This window comes from Heterocephalus glaber, unplaced genomic scaffold (assembly GCF_053883595.1).
Source record: "Heterocephalus glaber isolate CG9 unplaced genomic scaffold, H.glaber_assembly_v1.0 deba00001572, whole genome shotgun sequence".
In the NCBI taxonomy this organism is placed as follows: domain Eukaryota; kingdom Metazoa; phylum Chordata; class Mammalia; order Rodentia; family Bathyergidae; genus Heterocephalus; species Heterocephalus glaber.
This window is the reverse complement of record NW_028258357.1, coordinates 16,603,703-16,625,354: the sequence shown is the minus strand read 5'-3', so window position 1 is coordinate 16,625,354 and position 21,652 is coordinate 16,603,703. Positions and strand designations below refer to the sequence as shown.

At 40.3% G+C, this 21,652-nt stretch overlaps 1 protein-coding gene across 4 annotated transcripts in view; it reads right to left on the bottom strand.

Moving 5' to 3' along the window:
- Positions 1-21,652, bottom strand: part of Apaf1 (apoptotic peptidase activating factor 1) — a 96,064-nt gene that overhangs the window by 67,869 nt on the left and 6,543 nt on the right. For all 4 annotated transcript variants that reach the window (XM_087192842.1, XM_087192845.1, XM_087192846.1 and 1 more), the window contains exon 5: positions 2,492-2,675. In XM_087192842.1, the coding sequence (XP_087048968.1) occupies positions 2,492-2,675 (184 nt within the window). The remainder of the gene's footprint in view (positions 1-2,491; positions 2,676-21,652) is intronic.

The window sequence follows — 21,652 nt, the reverse complement described above, 5'->3', positions numbered from 1 at the left end:
AAAAATGCAAATGCATAAACCAAATGATACTGAGAAGGAAAAGACTGACTTTAGAACTGTGGCCTCCTGTACGTGATAATGGCCATATTTTCCTAAAGAGAAGTCACTTTCTTTCTACAAAAGGAAGGAGGACTGAGGAGAAGATACTGAGCAATTAAAGAGGGAGTGGACAGAGGAGTTAGTTGGTTAAATGATCAGATGATCTAAGTTACAGATCATGTTGTCTATCAACAGGGGTAATTTGACTTCTTTTCCTATTTGTTTTTTTTGTTTTGTTTGGGTCCTTGGGCTTGCAAGGCAGGCGGCAGAGGAACCACTGAGCTAAATCCCTGGCCCTTCTTTTCCTATTTGGATGCCCTTTATTTCCTTCTCTTGCCTTATCGCTCTAAGAAGAGTGGTGGCAAACCTATGGCATGCATGTTATTGTGTCTTTCTTTTAAGACAAAAGATGTTGGGGTTGGGCATGTAGCTCAGTGGCCCCATGTCTGCCTGACAAGCACAAGGTCCTGAGTTTGATCCCTGGTACTGGGGGGAAAAAAAAAGCGAAAGATGTTAATGAAGGGTCATTTTTCCTCAATGAAAACCTCAGTGTTCAGGTCTAATTGCAGTGCTGGCACTTGGTGATAAGTGGGTTCTGGGTGTAAGTCTGGCATTCAGTCTCTCAAAGGTTTGCCATCACTGCTCTAAGACTTCCAATAGGAGATTGAGTTAAGAGAGGTGAAAGCAGATATTGTCTTGTTCCTTATCTCAGAGGAAATTAAATGGTTACCTTGCTCTTTCATGCTTCTTGTGTCCCTATGTTGACATTTGTACATCTGATGGACCAGTTGCCTCTAGTGGCTTTGGTAAGAAAACAGTTTCCCTTGCAGTGTGTCCTGAAGTGTTGGTTGGGCAGGACATGCTGACTTTGGCTCCATATGGGCACAACTGTGTGGCATCTACGTGGCTTCTTCAGCTGTAGTCAGAATCAGCAATGCCTGTGGGTGTCTCAGTAACCTGAGCCTCTCCACCAGCCGGGATGTAGTGCTCTTAAGTGGGGCCGATTCCCCAGCAGCTCTGGGCCTGGTATGCCCAGCTCCAAGTATGAGAGTTTCCCCAGTCACATGGGAGTGGAGCCACTGTGATAGGCCCACTCAGGAAAGCACAGCAAACAGCAGCAGAGTCAGAGCACCTGCCAGTTCCAAGGGTGCACAGGGGCCCAGGTGAGCAAGGCTCCAAATGAATGACAGAAGAGGCAGGGTACCTGCCAGGGTCTGATGGCCAGCTGGTGGCCAGGCCACGCCTGGGGTCCAGGCCACACCAGGGTCCCAGAAGAGGTGCTCGCCAGTGTCTGAGAACTGTGGGGCTACCTTCCTGTGGTCTTGCAGAGCTGGGGTCCCCAGATGCTCCCTACGGCCTCAGTGAGCTTAGCTGCTCAAGGCTGCTTCTCAGGTTGTGGATATGATTATATTCTTAACACAAGCAGTAACTAAGCTGTGTCTCCCTTTAGCCAATGAAACTGAAACAGTAGATAACAGAGCCTTGCACAAAATTATGATAGTTATTGAATTAATTATTGAAAAACCAAGTTCTTGAAATATACAAAAGTCACAGGTATACCTCTAAAAACTATGACAACCTAACATAAGGGTCCCATTGTTGGGCGTGGCAGTGCCAGCCTATAATGTCAGCATTTGGGAGGCTGAAGCAGGAGGATCCCTGAGAGTTGAGGCCAGCCTGAACTGCACAGTGAGACCCTGTCTCAAAAACCAAAAAGTAAAAATTAAAAATTTTTTAAACAAAACAGTTCCATTAAAAATCCTTCTTCTCAGGCTGGGGATTTAGCTCAGTGGTTCCAGCACCTGCCTCGCAAGTGCAAGGTCCCAAGTTCAATCCCCGGTACAAAAAACAAAATAAAAAAATAAATCCTTCTTCTTGGGCCGGGGATTTAGCTCAGTGGTTCTGCTTCCTGCCTGGAAAGCGCAATGACCCGAGTTCGATCCCCCCCCCCCAAAAAAAATCCTTCTTCCCCGTCTTTCACCAGATGCCAACTTTTATTTTCTCTCTTGTTCTATGTTAATGCATCAGAAACAGTGGATTCAAAGTAGAAAGTATGCACTAGTCTAACACGGACCACCTGCCAACTCACCTACGTAAGATATGTATCTTGAGATCCTTGGGCCAGGGATTTAGCTCAGTGGTTTTGTCACCTGCTGTGCAAGCGCAACGGCCCGAGTTCGATCCCCAGTACCAAAAAAAAAAAAAAAAAAAGAGAGATCTTACAGTGGTACATACATATGAGACAATGTAGTGAGCAGAATGCAAAAAAGGAGAGAAGTGACAATTTCAGAGCAAGTACCAGCTACTACTTTTTTTAATACGAGAGAGAGCGAGCAGCGGGAAAGCAATGGCTCCTTCGCCACCCCTCTACAAAACAGCAGGAAAAGGGCATGATGTTCTCAGGATGTCCATAGCGAAGTCTCCTACACCTCCTAAATGAGACAATCTGTACCTTGGGTGTTTGTGTAGCATCAGAATGCGGAGTCGGTCTTTGGCCTCTTCAATATTAAGAGGAAGCCTCTGGGAGAAACTCTCATCCCGATCCAACCGTGTGCAAAGATTCTGCAGTTTCATCAAAAGCCCAGATTTGTCTTGTTTTCCAATCGAAACCCAATGCACACCGCCTGGGAAACAGCCTAATGAGGAGAAGAATGGAGAACATAAGCCCTTTGAGCAGGAGCCTTTGGAACAGCGTCACTGCTAAGCATCAGATTTACTCCAAACTTCCATCACCGTGTCTTCACCTCTGGACTTGGTCTATAAATTTTGATAGAAGCTTATTGCTAAGTTTTAAAAAGTTCAAACCGAAGAGAAACTGAAGATATGGACAAACGGAAGTTTGGAGTGAATCTGATGTTTACCAGAAAAATCTTACAAGCAAAATCTAGACTTTGTTCTATGTCATCACTGATCACCATGTCTCAACCTCAGCACTCCTGACATTTTGGGTTGAACAATTTTTGTGAAAGACTTTCCCACGCATTACAAGATGGTTAAGTGCCTTCAAAGCCTCTTTTCCCAGGGTCCCAGTGAGATTTCCCCTCACCAGTAACAACAGCCAAAAAAATGTCTCCAAATATTGTCAAATGTCCCCTGTGGAATGAAATCACCTCAATTAAGAACCAGGGATGTCCAGGAACACATAATTCACTCACATATAGACTTTTAAAGTAAATTAAGGTCAAGTCTGGCTCTACTGCTTACTAGCTACACAATTTTTAGCAAATTTTTTCATTTGATATACTGAAATAAAACCATCTATTCCACCTATTTCAGAGTTGCTGTGAGAAATTAATAACATAACACATGTGAAATTGCTATTTTGCTATATTAACTGTTGTAACAGAATTATTAGTGTTATTAATCTGAAAGCACTTTTAAACACAGTATTATGATTTTTTGGTACAGGGGATCGAACTCGGGACCTTGCACTTGCAAAGCAGGTGACAGAACCACTGAGCTAAATGCCCGGCTCACAGTATTATGATTTTAACTAGTAAGCACTTGTAATGATGACCATAATTATTATTACTATTACCAACATTATTCTTAACACATTCCCACCAGCTTGAACCACCGGTACATGCATGACTGTCCAATCAGGCAGCTTGTACCACTACTGGTGGAAGTGGCACAGCCACTCACAGGACAGTCATGCATGTACCACCAGTCATTCAAGCTGCACAGCAGCAAGACACACCAATTATGGCCTGGTGTGAACACGTTAATCAAAGTACAACATATCTTGAAACACGTATTTTTAATTTACATATGTATCAGGAGCCAAAAATATCAAGCCTTCCTAAATTATACTGAATCAGCTCCACATAAGTTAAGAAACACTAAATCTGCTGGAAGAGAGAATAGGTAGAACAGATGAGGACATAGGAGTAGGCAATGACTTCATGAACAAAACCCAGACCAATGGAAAATACTACCAAGAATCAACAACTGGGACCTCATTTTATTAAAAAGCTTTTGCACAGCAAGAGAAACTGAAGAGACAACCCACAGAGTGGGAAAAAAATTTTACCAGATATTCAGATAAAGGAGTGTTACTTAGAATAAATAAAGAACTCAAAAAAAAAAAAAAGACCCCTCCAAATTTAAAGACTGAATGCAAAAATGAGCCCCTGAAACAGAAAGACACTTCTCAGATAAAGAATTAGAAATGACAGGTAAATACATGAAAAAATGTTCAACATCACTGGTCATTCAAGAGATGCAAATGAAAACAACGCTGAGATTCCACTTCACTCCAGAAAGAAGGGCTGCTGTCATGAAATCAACCAATAACAAATGCTGGCGGGGCTGTGGGGAAAGAGGAACCCTGCTCCACTGCTGGTGGGAGTGCAGACTGGTGCAACCACTGTGGAAATCAGTGTAAAGATTTCTCAAAAAAAATAAAACTAGAGTTTCCATTTGACCCAGCTATTCCTCTTCTTGGTATCTTCCTGAAAGAATTAAAAGCATCATACCACAGCAATATATATACACCAGTGTTTATACCAGTACAGTATGTAATAGCTAAATCTTGGAAACACCCCAAATGGCCATCAACTGACGAGTGGATAAAGATGTGGTTTTTTTATACAATGGAGTACTACCCTTCCATAAAGAAGGATGAGCTTCAGACATTTATAGCTAAATGGATGGACCTTGAGACCATACTCTTAAGTGAAATAGATTGGACACGTGTTTAAATACCACACTGTTTCACTGGTGTGAGAAACTGAATATGGAAATAAGGACTGAGATGTATAATGGATATTGGGAAATGGGAAGAAAATGTTAAAATGGGAAGGGGAACAAGGGAGGAGCGAGGGAGAAAGAAAGGAAGGGACAAGAAAAAGAGTGAAAATAGAAGGAAAAAATGGAGGCCCAGGATTTAGCTCAGTGGTGCCACTGGCTGCCTTGCAAGCGCAAGGTCCGGAGTTTGTTCCCCAGTAACAAAAAAAAACAAAGGGAAAAAATGGAAACAAAGCTTCTATACACAAGGGGCGGGGGGGGGATAAAATAAAATTTATTAATAAAATAAAATAAACCAGCGCTGAGATCCAAACCTCTACCATCAGTGCTCAACTTACACACTCTCTACCTCCACCAAGATATCACTGTGGCATTGTTTGCCACAGGAAAAAGCTAGAAACCACCCTCAATGTCCAGCTTAACTACTCCCCTCTGCAGGCTTCCCAAGAACAAGGCAGGCTCAATGAAGAAGCACAGGACCTGGTACGTAAATGAAGTCTGAAGTGGGAATTAGCTTTTAATTTTTGAAATGAGACTTCTCATAATTTGAAGCAGTCCAAGACTCTGAACTTGGACAAGATCCAAAAGAAGAGTTCAGAAGAGGTAATGTGAGCAACAAGTAAAGTTGCTTCTTGTTATACCTACAAACCCTAATGCAATAGTTCTATCCACTACATAAATCTAGTAAAATCATCAAGGTCTCTGATAGTGAATTTAAACTCATGGAGGTGGGTTTTCCCAGAAAAGAAAAAGCAAGTATGGTCTGGATGAAGCAATGGGGAACAGAAAAGAATTCTACTCCATCTTCTCGTATCTTCTCGTACAGACAAATAAGAATCAGTCTTCACCCAAGATAAGAAGGAACGAAAGAGCCAAGAAGAGTTTGTGCTAAGGAGTGACAGAGGAAGGACAATGAAAGCAAGGCCCAAGTCTAAAGGGGGGCTAATGAGTTAAATATATGGGTATCATGGAATCAATGAATGAGATATCCTGACAGGTCTGAGAACTGAAAAGTGAACTTGAAAGAAATAGGTATATGAGGGGAAAGAGTAAACAGAATGTTTACCATCAAGGGTTTTTAAGTAGTATGGTTCTAGTGACGAAGAGGATCAGGGTCCAGTCAGTGACTGGGGTAGCATCTGCCTAAAAGTGAAAAACAAAAAAATGGTCACAGGAGACAAGGAAGTCAAGAAACAGAGATAGCAAAATTCTAGGTGACTCATCCACAAAGATATATGAATCAGTAAGAGTGCCAACAGAAGGGCTTCCGAGGAAGCTTATAAGATAAGAACTGCAATGGTCAATAAACGAAAGGGAAACTGCATCACCTCAAAGAAATGAGATGGAGAAGAAGGGAGCAGTAGTGGCCAGGATGAAGCAACTGAGAGCAAGGACAATGCCCACCCATTTCCTGGTATTTCGGTATTAGGATATAAATGGGGGAAAGTTGCCAGACCACTGCAGGTGGCTGTGGGGAGCGTGGTACACTCGGGCAACCGCCCAGTGTCGGATAACTAGGTAAACATCCAGAACAGGTTGATAATACAGAGAAGACCTCTGACTACAGAGGAAGAGCTCTAGAAGCTATACAGAAAGGCATAGGGATAGCAGGAGACCTAGATCAAAATTTGGGAATGTACAGAATAGTGACAACATGAGAATCTAAAAGGTAACATGACCAGGAGACATCTCTGCAGTAAATGAAGTAAAGACAGAGCCTTGAAGCCTGAACTGATGATCAGTGCTAGTGCCTCAGAAGAAGGCAGACACGAAGTCCTAGCCAGGTATGGTGGCACAAACCTGTAATCCTAGCCCTCAGGAGGCTCTGGCAGGAGGACGGGGCTACATGGGCTACAGTGTGAGTTCAAGGCTGCCATGGACTACACAGTGAGACCTTGTCTCAAAAAAAGCTTCCTGAAGTTCCTAATAAGTGAGCAATTACTCAACAGCAAATTCTTGTGGCTTCACTTAATGTCTTAATGTTACAGCAGTGGCCTCTGTATATACATATTTGCAAATGCACAGGGAATTCTGAAAACTTGACTCCAAACTGTCAACCAGTATTATCTTCAGAGCAGGATTTAGAATTTAAGAGAAAGGAGAGAGAGGCAAGTGAAAAGAACTTTTATTTCTTTCACATGAAAATACTACTTTTACAATATTTAAACAAATAAATATTTATAATGAAGTTGTGTTTCTAGTTTAAAAATTTTTTTTAAATCATCCTGGGATTAAAGACAAAGCAAAAAGCCGGGTACTTAGCTCAGTGGTTCCACTGCCTGCCTCGCAAACTCAACGTCCTGAGTTCAATCCCCAGTACAAAAAAAAAAAAAAGACAAAGCAAAAAAAGTATTGTGATGCAGCTAGTTTAAAAATTACTCCACGTTAGGTACTCAATACCTACATTAAAGAACTTTCCCTCCTGACTTTAAAACTAAAAGATGAGGGCATTATAAATACATGCAAAAAAATACCACTGGCTTTCAAAAGAAAGGCAGACAAACAGGTCTAATAACAAACTAAACTGCAAATCTCCTACCATCACAATATAACAGTTAGTTCCACATTTCAGAAAGAATCCAAAAATCTTGACTCTGGCCACAAGAGGGAGCAATTTAGCCTTGAATGAGGCTTGTACTTATAGTTCATTCCGAGAAATATACTTAGAAAAATTGCTTTTATTCAGATAAAACAAATCCAATCCTACTTCCACATGAAATTTAACTTATCAGCAAATAATAATCTGATAGCATCAGAAATCTTGGGAAAGACAGAAACAAATATATAGGCAGCCCATGAAGAAAGCATCCATGCTGTAAAAACTCAGCATACAGCCAAGTGTGATAACACACACCTGTAATGTGAGCACTCAGGAAGCTGAGGCAGGAGAATCGCCAGAAGTTCAAGGCCAGCATGGGCTACACAGTGAGTTCAAGGCCAACCTTAACTACATAGGGAGACCCTGTCTCAAAAAAACACAAAAGAGCCTCATCATCTAAATACAGTAGTATAAATGGCTTAAAGATATGTCAAAAATTTATCTACAAATAAGAAAAAATACAGGGTGAGACTTTCAAAAGAAAATTAGGTTATTTTAAAGGTACAGGCATAAATAATTAAAATCCTAGCATTTAATTTATACCAACTACCAGCCTAAGATAACCTATGCTAGGAATCCGTTCTGGTTTTTTTCCCCATTAACTTTATTGGTATATTTTAGGTATAAAATACAGTTACATTCATCATTCGAATCTTGTACCATTACATGAGTCTCTTGGTTCTTATTTTTTTTCCCTTTCCATTGCCCTCCCTTCACCCCCTCCACCCTTCCCTATTTGCAAAGACCTTGTTTCCATTTTTTTCCCCTTCTCATATTTTTTCCTTTCCCTTTTTTCCCTTCCCCTGCCCATCCCAATTCCCCTGCTCTTTTAGAGCTTTTCTTCCTGTTACACAATATCAGTTATACATTTTTTAAATTACAATATTAAGATCTAGGAGACATTACCACAGACTTTACAAAATTTAAAAGGATATAGAAAGCATATTACAAAAATATTTTTTGAAATAAATTTGACAACTTCTAAGAAGTAACTTAGAAGACAAAGTAATGAAACTAACTCTGGAGGAAATATAAAATTTGAATGGCTCCTATTAAAGAAAGTATATTCCTAGCTTGAAAACCTACCTATATGACAACAGCAGGCTCATAAACATTTTAACTGATAAATTATATCAAACAATTAAAGCAGAAAAAAGAAGGGACACTTCTCCCCTCATTTTAGGAACTCAACATTGTGCTAATCCTAAAACTGGATAAAGATAATAGAAGAAAAAATATGAACACAGATAGAAATTTGTTTAACAAAACAAACTCTTAGAAGTCAGATCTGGCAGTATGTAGAAAGTGGTTTTATTATAGGGATGGCAGTGTTGGTTCAGCATTGGAAGATCCACCCCCAAAAGTCATCATTTTAACAGAGGAAAGGAGAAAACCATATGATCCTGTCACTAGTTGGAGAAAGAGTATTGGACTAAATTCTACAGCTGTTCATGGTAAAAGCCATCAGGAGACTAGAAGTAGAACAGAACCTTCTCAACAGATCAAAGACATGTACTCCACACTTTCAACAAAAACTCCTTCTATGAATGGAGACCATACAATGCTTTCTCCCTAAAGTGGGGAACAAGGGCATATATGCCTACTCTTCAACTGTCCATTAGACTTTGAAACATAGGTCTAAACCAAAATAGTCTGGCAATAAAATGACACAACTAGGATAGGATTGCCACGGCAGAAGCAAAATCTTTATATGTAGATGAAATGATCATCTACAGAGAAAATACTAAGAAATCTCTAGGAGCCCCTAGAACTTGTACTTGAATTTAGCAGGATTAGAAAACACAAGGTATATATAAAAATTCAGGTCTGTGTATACTTGCTATAAATGAAGAATTGGATATTGAAATTTAAAAGTTATGTAGGAGTAAAAAGGACCTAGAAAAGCCAAAAGCCAAAACAAAAACAGTGTTGGAAGACATTTAGCACCCAATTTTAAGACTTCTTCTAAAGCTACAGTAATCAAGGCAGTGTTGGTGTAAGGAAAGACATATAGATCATTGGAATAAAACAGAGAAACTAGAAATAGAACCACATATATATGGTCTACTGAGTTTTGAAAGATTATTTAACATTAGCATTTTATAGAATATGAACTCGATTCAAGAGCCAAGGAGGAGATAGTGTCGTCTTCAGCAAACGGCACTAGAACACCTGGTATCCGTATATAAAAAATTAACCTGAACCTTTTTGTTCCATACATGAAAATAACTTGAAGGGATTCAAGAACCTAAATAAGAACGCCTAAAAGGATAAAACTTTAAGAAGAAATTGTAAGGGCAAATATTTATGAATTCAGGGTAGGCAAGAACTACCTAGGATACAAAAGACATGATGTATAAAAGAAAAAAATTGATAAATGAGATTCCATCAAAATTTAGAACTTTAAATGACATCATTAAAATGAAAAGTAGTCCTTAAACACATCATATGTACAATGCATATAACCTATGAGCAGAATATATAAAGAATTCTTAAAGCTCATTAATAGACAACCCAATTAAAATGTAGACATAAGATGATAAATACCCAGTATAGCACAAGGAATGGTGTGCAACTCTAGAATCAGAAAAATGCTAATCAGTACAATAATAAGATTGAATCTCATTAGGGAGAGGAAGTTAAAAGTTTTAAAAGCCTTGTCATGACTTTTTCTTTTAGTTGGATTCTCCCCCTGTGCGTTTGTCACGCCCAATGGATTCATTCCGCTGAGTTTCCTGGGGTTGTGATCCTCATTGTCTTTTCCTAGGGTATTGTCTAAAATGTTTTGGAGTGCCGGTTTGGTATTCATGAAGTTCCTGAGGTGCTCTTTATCATGAAAGTATCTTATTTCTCCATCAATTTTGAAAGATAGTTTTGCAGGGTACATCAATCTGGGTTGGAGGCTGTTTTCCTTTAGGGCTTGCAATACATCACTCCAAGCTCTTCTTGCCTTGAGGGTTGGCATTGAGAAGTCTGCTGTGATTCTGATGGGCTTGCCTTTGTATGTGATTTGTTTCTTTTCTCTCACTGCTTGTAGAATTTTATTCTTCTGTTGGATTTCTGGAATCCTAACTATTATATCCCTATGTGTAGATTTTTTTTGATTAAGGCTAGCTGGAGTCCTATATGTCTCACTTATCTCTATGTCAAGTTCTTTTCCCCTCCTTGGGAAGTTTTCTGCCATCATTTCTGTGAACAGTTTTTTTATGTCATCTGCACTCTCCTCTTTCTTCGTTGAGTACAATCAGTCTTATGTTATTCTTCTTTGCATCGTCTAGCAGCTGCTGGATTGATTTCTCATGTTCCCTTACAATTTTAAAGTAATTTTTCTTTTCCTCCTAATTGCAATCTTATCTTCTATATGTGAAATTCTATCCTCACATTTGGTTCATTCTGCTGCATAGACTTTCGATGGGGTTTTTAATCTCTTGGAAATCTGTTTGTATCTGTTTTATGGATTCCATTTGTTTCCTATGTTGGGATTCCATCATGTTCCTCAGATCCTCTATTTTTTTTTCTGTGTCCTCTCTAGATTTATTAATCATGTCTTGCACCACGAGCAAAATCTTTGTTGTTATCTGAGTAATTATTTCTGATTTCATTTTTCCCAGATCCTCTTTTGTTGCCTGTTCAGAGAGTCCAGGTAGTTGAGTATCAGAGTGTTCTATCTCATTTCCCTTTGGGGTTGCTGTAGGTGATCTGGAAGTCTGTTTTTGAGGCTTATGTGTCTTCTCATTTCCACTGGGGGAGGGGGGTGCTTCTGGCACCCACGCGGCTCAACTTCTCTGCCCTAGGAGCTAGGGATGGCAGCGGGGGAGCTTCCTTCCGGGTGCTGGGACTGGCTTGGCTTCTCTGCCCTAGGAGCTTGGGATAGTGGTGGGGGAGCTTCCTTCCAGGTGCTGGGACTGGCTCAGCTTCTCTGCCCTAGGAGCTTGGGACGGCAGTGGGGGAGCTTCCTTCCGGGTGCTGGGACCGGCTGAGCTTCACTGCCCCAGGAATCACAGTTTTAAACAAGTTTGTACTATATTATCTGCACTTATAAAAGGTTTTATATCATAAATTAACATTATAACTTCAATGATCCTATACTTTTTTTAATCTTTTTTTTTGTATTAAATTCTTTTATTGGTACATTGTAGGTATACAATTACATTTCTCATTGGGAATTGTACCTTTATATAATGCATCTTGGTTCTTATTTTTTCCCCATTCCTAGCCCTCCCTTCAGGCCCTCCACCCTTCTCTATTTACAAAGACTTTATTCCCATTTTTTCCATTTCTCATCGTTTTTTCCGTTCCCTTCTTTTCTTTCCCCTGCCCCTCCCACTAACCCTACCCCTTTGGACCTTTTCTTCAGATTTTACATTATCGATTATTCATTCTAATCATTGGTACACTTTAGGTACACAATATAATGACATTCATCATTGGAAATTTGCACCTTTACATAGTCTCTCTTGGTTCTTATTTCTCACCCTTGCCCAGCCCGCCCTTCAATCCCTCCAGTCTTCCCTATTTACAAAGATTTTGTTCCTATTTTTCCATCTTCTCATATTAATCCCATTCCCTTCTATCCTTTCCCCTAGCACTCCCACTTCCTTCCCCTTTGCCCCTTTTCTTCCTATTTCACATTATCTATTATACATTTATTCCTTATTTACACTTTCAGTTTCTCACACCAGAGAAACTATTTGGTATTTACATATGTGTGTTCTATTTATTTCACTTAAGAGTATTGCCTCAATGTGCATCCACTTAGCTATAAATGTCTCTAATTTCTCAGTTTTTATGGCTGAGTAGTACTCCATTTTATAAACAAACCACATTTTCTTTATCCAGTCTCCAGTTGATGGGCATTTGGGCTGTTTCCAAGTTTTAGCTATTACAAATTGTGCTGCTATGAACATGGGTGCACATATATCACTGTGGTATGATTCTTTTAATTCCTTGGGGAAGATCCCCAGCAGTGGAATAGCGAGGTCAAATGGGACTTCCACTCCTAGTTCTTTGAGGTATCTCCATACTGATTTCCACAGTGGTTCCACCACTCTACACTCCCACCAGCAGTGGAACAGGGTTCCTCTTTCCCCACAGCCCCGCCAGCATTTGTTATTGGTTGATTTCATGATAGCAGCCATTCTTTCTGGAGTGAAGTGGAATCTCAGTGTTGTTTTCATTTGCATCTCTCCAATGACCAGGGATGTTGAACATTTTTTCATGTATTTATTTGCTATTTCTACTTCTTTGTCTGAGAAATGTCTGTTCATTTCAGATGCCCATTTTTGGATTGGGTCTTTAAATTTGGGAGGTCTGAACTTTTTAAGTTCTTTATAGATTCAAGATAGAAGGCCTTTGTCTGAGGAAGAGCAGGTGAAGATTTTTTCCCACATTGTGTGTTGTCTCTTCACACTGCTGGTTGTTTCTCTTGCTGTGCAGAAGCTTTTTAATAACAAGAGATCTCATTTGTTGATTGTTTGTGCTAGTTCACGGGCAACTGAGGTTTTGTTCATAAAATCTTTTCCTACACCGATGTCTTCAAGGGTTCTACCTAACCTCTGTTCCAGCTGGTTCAGAGATTCTATTTTAGTATTTAGATCTTTAATCCATTTTGATTTTAGTTTAGTGCATGATGAGAGATATAGGTCTAGTTTTAATCTTGGGCAAGTTGAAGCCCAATTTTTGAAGCACCATTTATTAAAGAGGCTATCTTTCCTCCAGTGAGGGTGTTTGGCTCCTTTGTCAAAGATGAGATGGCTGAGTGTGTATGGCATTGTTTCTGCATCTTCTAATCTGTTCCACTGGTCCTCAAGTCTGTTTGCCAGTACCATGCTGTTTTGATCACAGTAGCCTTGTAGTATAGTTGCAGGTTGGGGATTGTGATAACCCCTGCCATGTCTCTGTTACCTAGAATTGCTTTTGCTATTCTGGGTCTCTTCTTGCTCCAAATGAATTTTTGGATTGTTTTCTCGAGGTCTATGAAGTATGCTGCTGGGATCTCAATTGGAATTGCATTAAATCTATATAGCAGTTTTGGAAGTATAGCCATTTTCACCATATTAATCCTTCCTACCCAGGAGCAGGGGATGTCTCTCCATTTTCTGGTATCATCTTCAATCTCTCTTTTCAGAGTGCCATAGTTTTCAGAGAAGAGGTCTTTGATTTCTTTCGTTAGGATGATTCCTAGGTATTTCAGTTTTTTGGATGCTATTGTGAAAGGAATTATTTGCCCTATTTCTCTCTCAGTGAGTCTGTCATTGGCGTAGAGGAAAGCTATTGATTTTTGTGTGCTAACCTTGTAACCAGCTACTTGACTGAATTTGGTTATTAAGTCTAGAAGACTTTTGGTGGAGTTCTTGGGGGTCTTCTATATAGAGTATCATGTCATCTGCAAATAATGACAATTTCACTTCTTCATTTCCTATCTTTATTCCTTTTATTTCTTTCTCTTGTCTAATTGCCATGGCTAATGTTTCCAGAACTATATTGAACAAGAGTGGTGATAGTGGGCATCCTTGTCTTGTTCTTGATTTTAGTGTGAAGGATTTCAGTTTTTGCCCATTTAGTATGATATTGGCTGTTGGTTTTTCATAGATGGCTTCTATCAGTTTAAGGTAGAGACCATCTATTCCAATTTTTTGTAGGGTTTTTATCATAAATGCATGTTGGATTTTGTCAAATGCTTTTTCTGTGTCTATGGAGATAATCATATGGTTTCTGTCCTTGGCTCTATTGATATATTACATTAATTGATTTTCGTATATTGAACCATCCCTGCAACCCTGGGATGAATCCCACTTGATCAGGGTGTATGATCTTCTTGATGATCTTCTGCATTCTGTTTGCCAGTATCTTATTAAGGATTTTTGCATCTATGTTCATTAGTGAGATTGGCCTATAGTTCTCTTTTTCAGTTGGGTCTTTCTCTGCTTTGGGGATCAAGGTGATGCTTGCTTCCAGGAATGAATTTGGCAGTATTGCTTCCCTTTCAATTTCACTGACGAGTTGAAACAGTAGTGGCAGCAGTTCCTCTCTAAATGCCTTGTAGAATTCAGCAGTGAAGCCAACAGGGCCCGGGCTTTTCTTAGTTGATAAGTTTTTAATTACATTTTCAATTTCATTGGTTGATATTGGGTTGTTCAGAATTTTTAGGTCTTCTTCATTCAACTTTGGTAATTCATAGGTATCTAGGAATCTGTCCATTTCTTCTGTGTTGTCCATCTTATTGGTGTATAGGTTCTAGAAGTAGGTATTGATGATCATCTGGATTTCTGCTGGGTCTGTTGTGATTTCACCCTTTTCATTCCTAATTGCATGGAGTTGGGCCTTTTCTTTCCTTTTTCTGACAAAGGTGGCTAAAGGTTTGTCAATTTTGTTGATTCTTTCGAAGAACCAACTCTTGGCTTCATTGAGTTTTTGTATCATTCTCTTAGCCTCCACTGCATTGATTTCTCCTCTGATCTTTATAATTTCCTCCCTTGTATGAGCTTTGGGGTTGTCCTGCTCTTCTTTTTCTAGAAGCTTGAGGTTCAGCATCAGGTTGTTTAATTGGGCTTGTTCTGTTTTCCTAACATGCATATTCACTGCTATGAATTTCCCTTGTAAGACAGCTTTCATTATGTCCTATAGATTCCGATATGCTGTATTGTCATTGTCATTTAATTGAAGGAACTGTCTGATTTCTTCTTTAATTTCCTCTGTGACCCATTGGTTATTCAGAAGTATGTTGTTCAATTTCCACGTGTTTATGAAATTTTTTGAGTTTCTTTTGCTATGGATCTCCAATTTCATCGCACTATGGTCTGATAATATACAGGGGATAACTTGAATTCCTTTGCACTTACTTAAACATGTTCTTTGTGTGAGTATGTGGCCTATTTTGGAGAATGACCCATGTGCAGCTGAGAAGAATGTGTATTCTGATTTTGGGGGGTGGAACACTCTGTAAACATCTGTTAAGTTCATTTGTTCAAGAGTTCGATTGAGTTCTAATATTTCATTACTTATTTTTAGTCTAGTTAATCTATTTGTGACAGTGGGGTGTGGAGGTCCCCCACTACAATTGTATTAGTGCATATATGACTTTTCATGTCTGTATTTGTTTTATATAGTTGGGCGCACTAGTGTTTGGTGCATAGATATTTATGATTGTCATCTCTTCCTCTTGGATTCTTCCCTTTACAAGGATGTAGTGTCCTTCTTCATCTCTCTTCATCAGTGTTGGTTTGAAATCTACTTGATCTGCCAAGAGGATAGCTACTCCTGCTTTTTTTCGGGTTCCTGTCCAATGCAGTATTGTTTTCCACCCTTTAACTTTCAGCCTATGAGTTTCCTTTAGAATTGTGTTTCTTGTATGCAGCATATTGTTAGATTTTGCTTCTTGACCCATTCTGCCAGTCTATTTCTTTTGATTGGTGAATTGAGACCATTAACATTGATGGTTATAACTGAAATGTATTGACTTGTCATTGCCATGACTTTTTCTTTTTGTTGGGTTCTCCCCCTTTACATTTAATTTGTCATGCCAGATGGGTTCATTCTGCTTTGCTTCCTGGGGTTGTGATCCTCAATGTCTGTTCCTAGGATATTGTGTAAAATTCTTTGGAGTGCTGGTTTGGTATTCATGAAGTTCCTAAGGTGCTCTTTGTCATGGAAGTATCTTATTTCTCCATCCATTTTGAAAGATAGTTTTGCAGGGTACATCAATCTGGGTTGGAGGCTGTTTTCTTTTAGGGCTTGGAATATGTCACTCCAAGCTCTTCTTGCCTTGATGGTTTGTGTTGAGAAGTCTGCTGTGATTCTGACGGGCTTTCCTTTGTATGTGATTTGTTTCTTTTCTCTGACTGCTTGGAGAACTTTGCTCTTCTGTTGTGTTTCTAGAATCTTAACAATTATATGCCTATGTGTAGATTTTTTTTGATCAAGGCTAGCTGGAGTCCTATATGCCTCACTTATCTGTATGTCAAGCTCTTTTCCCCTGCTTGGGAAGTTTTCTGCCATTATTTCTGTGAAGAGATTTTTTATGTCATCTGCACTCTCTCTTGTTTCTTCATTGAGCCCAATCAGTCTTATGTTATTCTTTTTTGCATCATCTAGCAGCTGCTGGATTGATTTCTCATGTTCCCTTGTAATTTTGAAGCAATTTTTCTTTTCCTGGTCACTAATTGCAATCTTATCTTCTATATCTGAAATTCTGTCCTCACATTGGCTCATTCTGCTGTGTAGACTTTCAATGGAGTTTTTCCTGTCCTGGAAATCTATTTGCATCTGTTTTATGGATTCCATTTGTTTCCTATGTTGGGATTCCATCATGTTCCTGAGCTCCTCTCTAGATTTATTAATCATGTCTTGCACTAGGGGCCCAATTTCTCCTGTTATCTGAGAAATTATTTCTGATTTCATTTTTTCCAGATCCCCTTTTGTTGCCAGTTCATTGGGTCCAGGTGGTTGAGTATCAGAGTGTTCCATCTCATTTCCCTTTGGGGTTGCTGTAGGTGATCTGGAAGTCTGGTTTTGAGGCTTATTTACGTGTTTTCTCATTTCGACTGGGGCAGTGGGCTGTTAGCGCCTGCACGGATTACCTCCTCAGAGCTGGATGAGGTGGGAGAGGGGCCGGGAGCAGCGGTAGGGATGGTGACCCAAAATCCCTTTCCTGTGGGCTGGGAGCAGCCGGAGGGATGGTGGCCGGGAAACCCTTTACTCTGGACCAGGAGCAGTGGGATGGTGGCTCAGAAGCCCCTCCCTCTGGGCCGGGAGCGGTGGGAGGGATGGTGGCCCGGAAGCCCCTTCCTCTGGGCCAGGAGCAGCGGGATAGAAGGTGGCCCAAAAGCCCTTTCCTCTGGGCTGGGAGCAGCAGGAGGGATGGTGACCAGGAAGCCCCTTCCTCTGGACCAGGAGCAGTGGGACGACGGCTCAGAAGCCCCTACCTCTGGGCCAGGAACAGTGGGACTCAGTACCTTGGTCTGGTGGTCTGGTGTCCTCTGCGTCTTTATAGTGTGGAATCAGGTGGCTGCCTGTCTGCAGCGGGGTGATTCGGCCTGTTCTGTGTGACTCAGGACCTAGACAGGGCATGGGCAGACCTGGCTGTCTGCAGCGGGGTGATTCGGCATCTTCCGTGCGACTCAGGACCTCGGTAGGGCATGCACAGACCTGCCTATCTGCAGAGGGCTGATTCAGCATGTTCTGTGCGATTCAGGGCCTAGGTAGGGCATGGGCAGACTTGCCTGTCTGCAGCGGGCTGATTTGGCATGTTCTGTGCGACTCAGGACCTCGGTAGGGCATGGGCAGACCTGCCTGTCTGCAGCGGGGTGATTGGGCATCTTCCGCGAGACTCAGGACCTCGGTAGGGCATGGGCAGACCTGCCTGTCTGCAGCGGGGTGATTAGGCGTCTTCTGCGTGATTCAGGACCTTGGTAGGGCATGTACAGACCTGCCTGTCTGCAGAGGGCTGATTCAGCATGTTCTGTGTGACTCAGGACCTAGGTATGGTATGGGCAGACCTGCCTGTCTGCAGTGGGCTGATTCGGCGTGTGTTCTGCATGACTGGGGACCTCGGTAGGGTGTGGGCAGACCTCAATGATCCTATACTTTAGGATGGAAGGGATCTCCACAGATCAAAATCTTTAGGAAAGTATCCTTTTTGTTTGAGGTCCTGGGGATCAAGCCCAGGGCCTTACACGTGTTCGCTAGGCAAGCGCTCCATCACTAAACTACACACACACACCTGAGCTACTAGACCTATAAAAGCAAAGAGATTAAAGAGCTAAATATGAATAGTAGGATTATAACAGGATGATATAAGCAAAACTCATAGACAGCAACAAGGATAAATCTTTAACAGTGTCAACCACGTGTGGTGACACATCCCTCTAATCCCAGAGCTCTAGGAGGCCGAGGCAGAAAGATCACAGGTTCAAGATCAGCCTAGGCAGCTCAGCAACTTAAGGTGACCTTGTCTCAAAATTTAAAAAGGGCTTTGGATGTGGCTCAGTGTGGAGGCTCTGCATTCAATCCCCAGTACTGCAAAAAGTAAGGTAAATAAAAGTAAATAAATAAATAAATAGTGTCATGGGAGATAACAAAATACCCTAACATTTATGCAAATTTTAAAATATCTGCATACAAACAACACACACATTTTATAACAGCACATACATAAGGCGTTTACAAAGCACATACATTAAGTACTGTAGAAAGATTCCATTGTTTCTAATACAAAAAGAGGAAAGGAAAAGAAATGAGAATGGGAATCTTGAAAGAAGGAAACTGATAAAAACAGTAAGAAGCTAAGCCTTGTGAAGAACTAAAATGATAATGAACCCTGAGCTAAAGAACACGATTAACTCAATATTCTGATATGAAAGATAGGAGTTAAGCTCACATATTCTGCACAGTTATAGTATCTCTGGGGTTTTCTCAACCAAGTGGTTAAAACCTGTTTCAAGATAACAATTTATTCAATATGACTCCTGAATCATTAATACTATATTCAATTTTAACCCCTAAAAATAAACATTATCATAATATAGAGCAATTAAAATATGAGCATTCTTTTAATCCTATAAATTAATATCTTATAAGTACATATTTTAAAGAAAGCTCTTAATTTTTTTCTTTCTTTTGGTTTTTTGAGACAGAATCTCACTACACAGTTCAGGCTGGCCTCAAACTCATGGCAATCCTCCCAGCCTCCTAAGTGCTAGTATTACAGGCGTGTGCCACCACACCTGGCTAGAAGATTCGTAATACTGAAATGAAAACATTACTTCACACTAATAGAAGTTAAGCTAATTTTATCATAAGATATCCTCAGGGATAAACTTTCATTAGAGATTGTTTAAAATTCTCTGGCTCTGAGACTTGCAAGGAGCTAAATCCCAGGAAACGTTATCTGTAATGACAAAGGGGAAAAACCAAGAATTAGGAATAGGGCATCCTCCTGACAAGAGTGTAATGAGGCTGCTAACAAAGGCTATGAAGTTATAAAATAAAGCCTTGTGTGCACAATGGATGTCCCCCAACCTCCGTCTTTCCAAATCTTAGCAGCTTCCAACTTAATTCATTCAACTTGTCAGCTAAACTGTCTTAACTGATCATAACTTGCATGCAAAAAAAAAAACATTTCTGCTAAAAGTCAGAAAAGGTCTTTGAATCCCCAGAAAGTGTTACACAGAGAGAAGTGACTAATGAAGGAAGTGACACCTACTCCTGACAAATACCCTGGAACCTACCAGACTCACTGGGGTCAGCGGTGCACCTGCTAAACGGGTCTGAAAGGACACCTTTCCCCAATCCAGCAGCCATCTACTATTTTTCACACCATTCCTTCTCCCCATCCCTACCTAGCACTTTTATTCTTCCTCCAAACTTCAACTAAAATGTCATCTCACTCAGGGCAACTGCCCTACCATCCTCTTCCTCCACAGTTCATGATCCTTCTCTGTACCTTATACTTTCTCCTACTGCTCCATCCATCACATACACAGTACATAATCTGATTATTGTGTTTATCATCGTACACCATGAACGAATTCCTCAGGTGCATAGACTATTCCTTCTTTTGGGAAGAAACTGTCAACCTCAGGGCAGGCTCTCAAACTTTTACTGAATGCACAAACACCTGAAGCATGAAAAGGATGTCAAAGGAATCTATAAAGTCTACAAACAAAAATGCACCAGTTGCTATAGTCAACTCCCAGGTTTTCTTCTTAGGGCTTACACACAAGGTGAGTTTATTTTCAAAGATAAGCAAGTAATAGAATTAATTATAGAAACCAAACTACCTGGGGCCAAGGATTTAGCTCAGTGGCGCTGCACCTGCCTGGCAAGCACAAGGTTCTGAGCACAATCCCTGGTATAAAAAAAAAAGAAAACCTACCTCTAATAGTTTCAATTAATATAGGATGCCAAATACACAGCAGAATGTCCCAATAGGAGAGTCACTAACAGAACTGAGCTTCTAAGAAACTCTCCTACTGTACTCTACACCAAGCCAGACACTCCACTGATAGGAAGGTGAAAGTCTAGTCCCGCCTGAAGGCAGTAATATAAACTGGATAACCTTTCAAATGCTTTTTCAGGGCCCAGGGATTTAGCTCAGTGGCTCCGTGCCTGCCTCACAAGCACAAGGTCCTGAGTTCAATCCCCAGTACCAAAAAAAAAAGCTTTTTCAATCTTCTCAGTTGTTCAGATACAAGGGAATCAGGAATCCAGGAATGTTAAATATCCTTTGATACCTTTGTGAACTTAACTGTCCGAGCTAATCAAGCCTCATTTTCACAGGCAAGGTAGAAAACAAATTCAAAATTTAATTATGCCCATTATTGGCAGAATAATGGCCCCAAAAGACACCCACTTCCCAATCCAGAGAACCAGTAAATATGTTACTTTATTTGGCAAAGGAGATTTTGTAGGTTTCACCAAGTTAAAGATTTTAAGATTGTCCCAATTATAAAGTAAGCCTAAAGAAATCAAGGGCCCCTATATGAGGGATGTAAGAAGGTCAGAAGTCAGAAAAGGAAATGTGAAACAGAAGCAAAGATCAGAGAGAAGAGAAAGGAGAGAGAGAGAGAGAGAGAGGAGAATACCAGGCACAGCCAAGTTTGAGAAGAGAACAGGAGTCAAGGAATGTAAGCCTCCTCTAAAAGGTAGAAAATTCAGGGAAAGAATTCTTCTGAGAGCTTCCTGAAGGAATTTAGCACTGCTTAATTTTAGGCAAGTGGAAACCTCCAGAACTGCAAGATAATAAATGTGTTGTTTTAAGCCACTAAATTTGTGGTAATTTATTACCAGGAGCAACAGGAAACTAATACAATGCTTGAAGAATTATCTCTTGAGCCAGCAACACACAATGGTCAACACTTATGTTCTATGTCCACTACCACCATTCCTGTTCAACATGGTTCTAAAAACATTAGCTAGAGCAGTTAGGCAAGAGAAAAAAATAAAAGGGATATGAATAGGAAAGGAAGAAGTTAAATTATTATTATTTGCAAGTGACATGATTCTCTTCATAGCAGACCCCAAAAGCTCCACCAAAAGACTCCTAGAATTAACCAAATTCAGTAGTGTAGCAGGATACAAAGTCAACACTCAAGACTCAATAGTACTCCTGTAGGCCCAAAATAAACTCACCAAGAGAGAAATCTGGGGAAAAACACCTTCCACAATAGTATCAAGAAAAATACTTAACTACTTAGGAATTAACCTACCCGAGGATGTGAAAGACCTCTACAATGAAAACTACAGTGCTCTGAAAAATGAAATCAA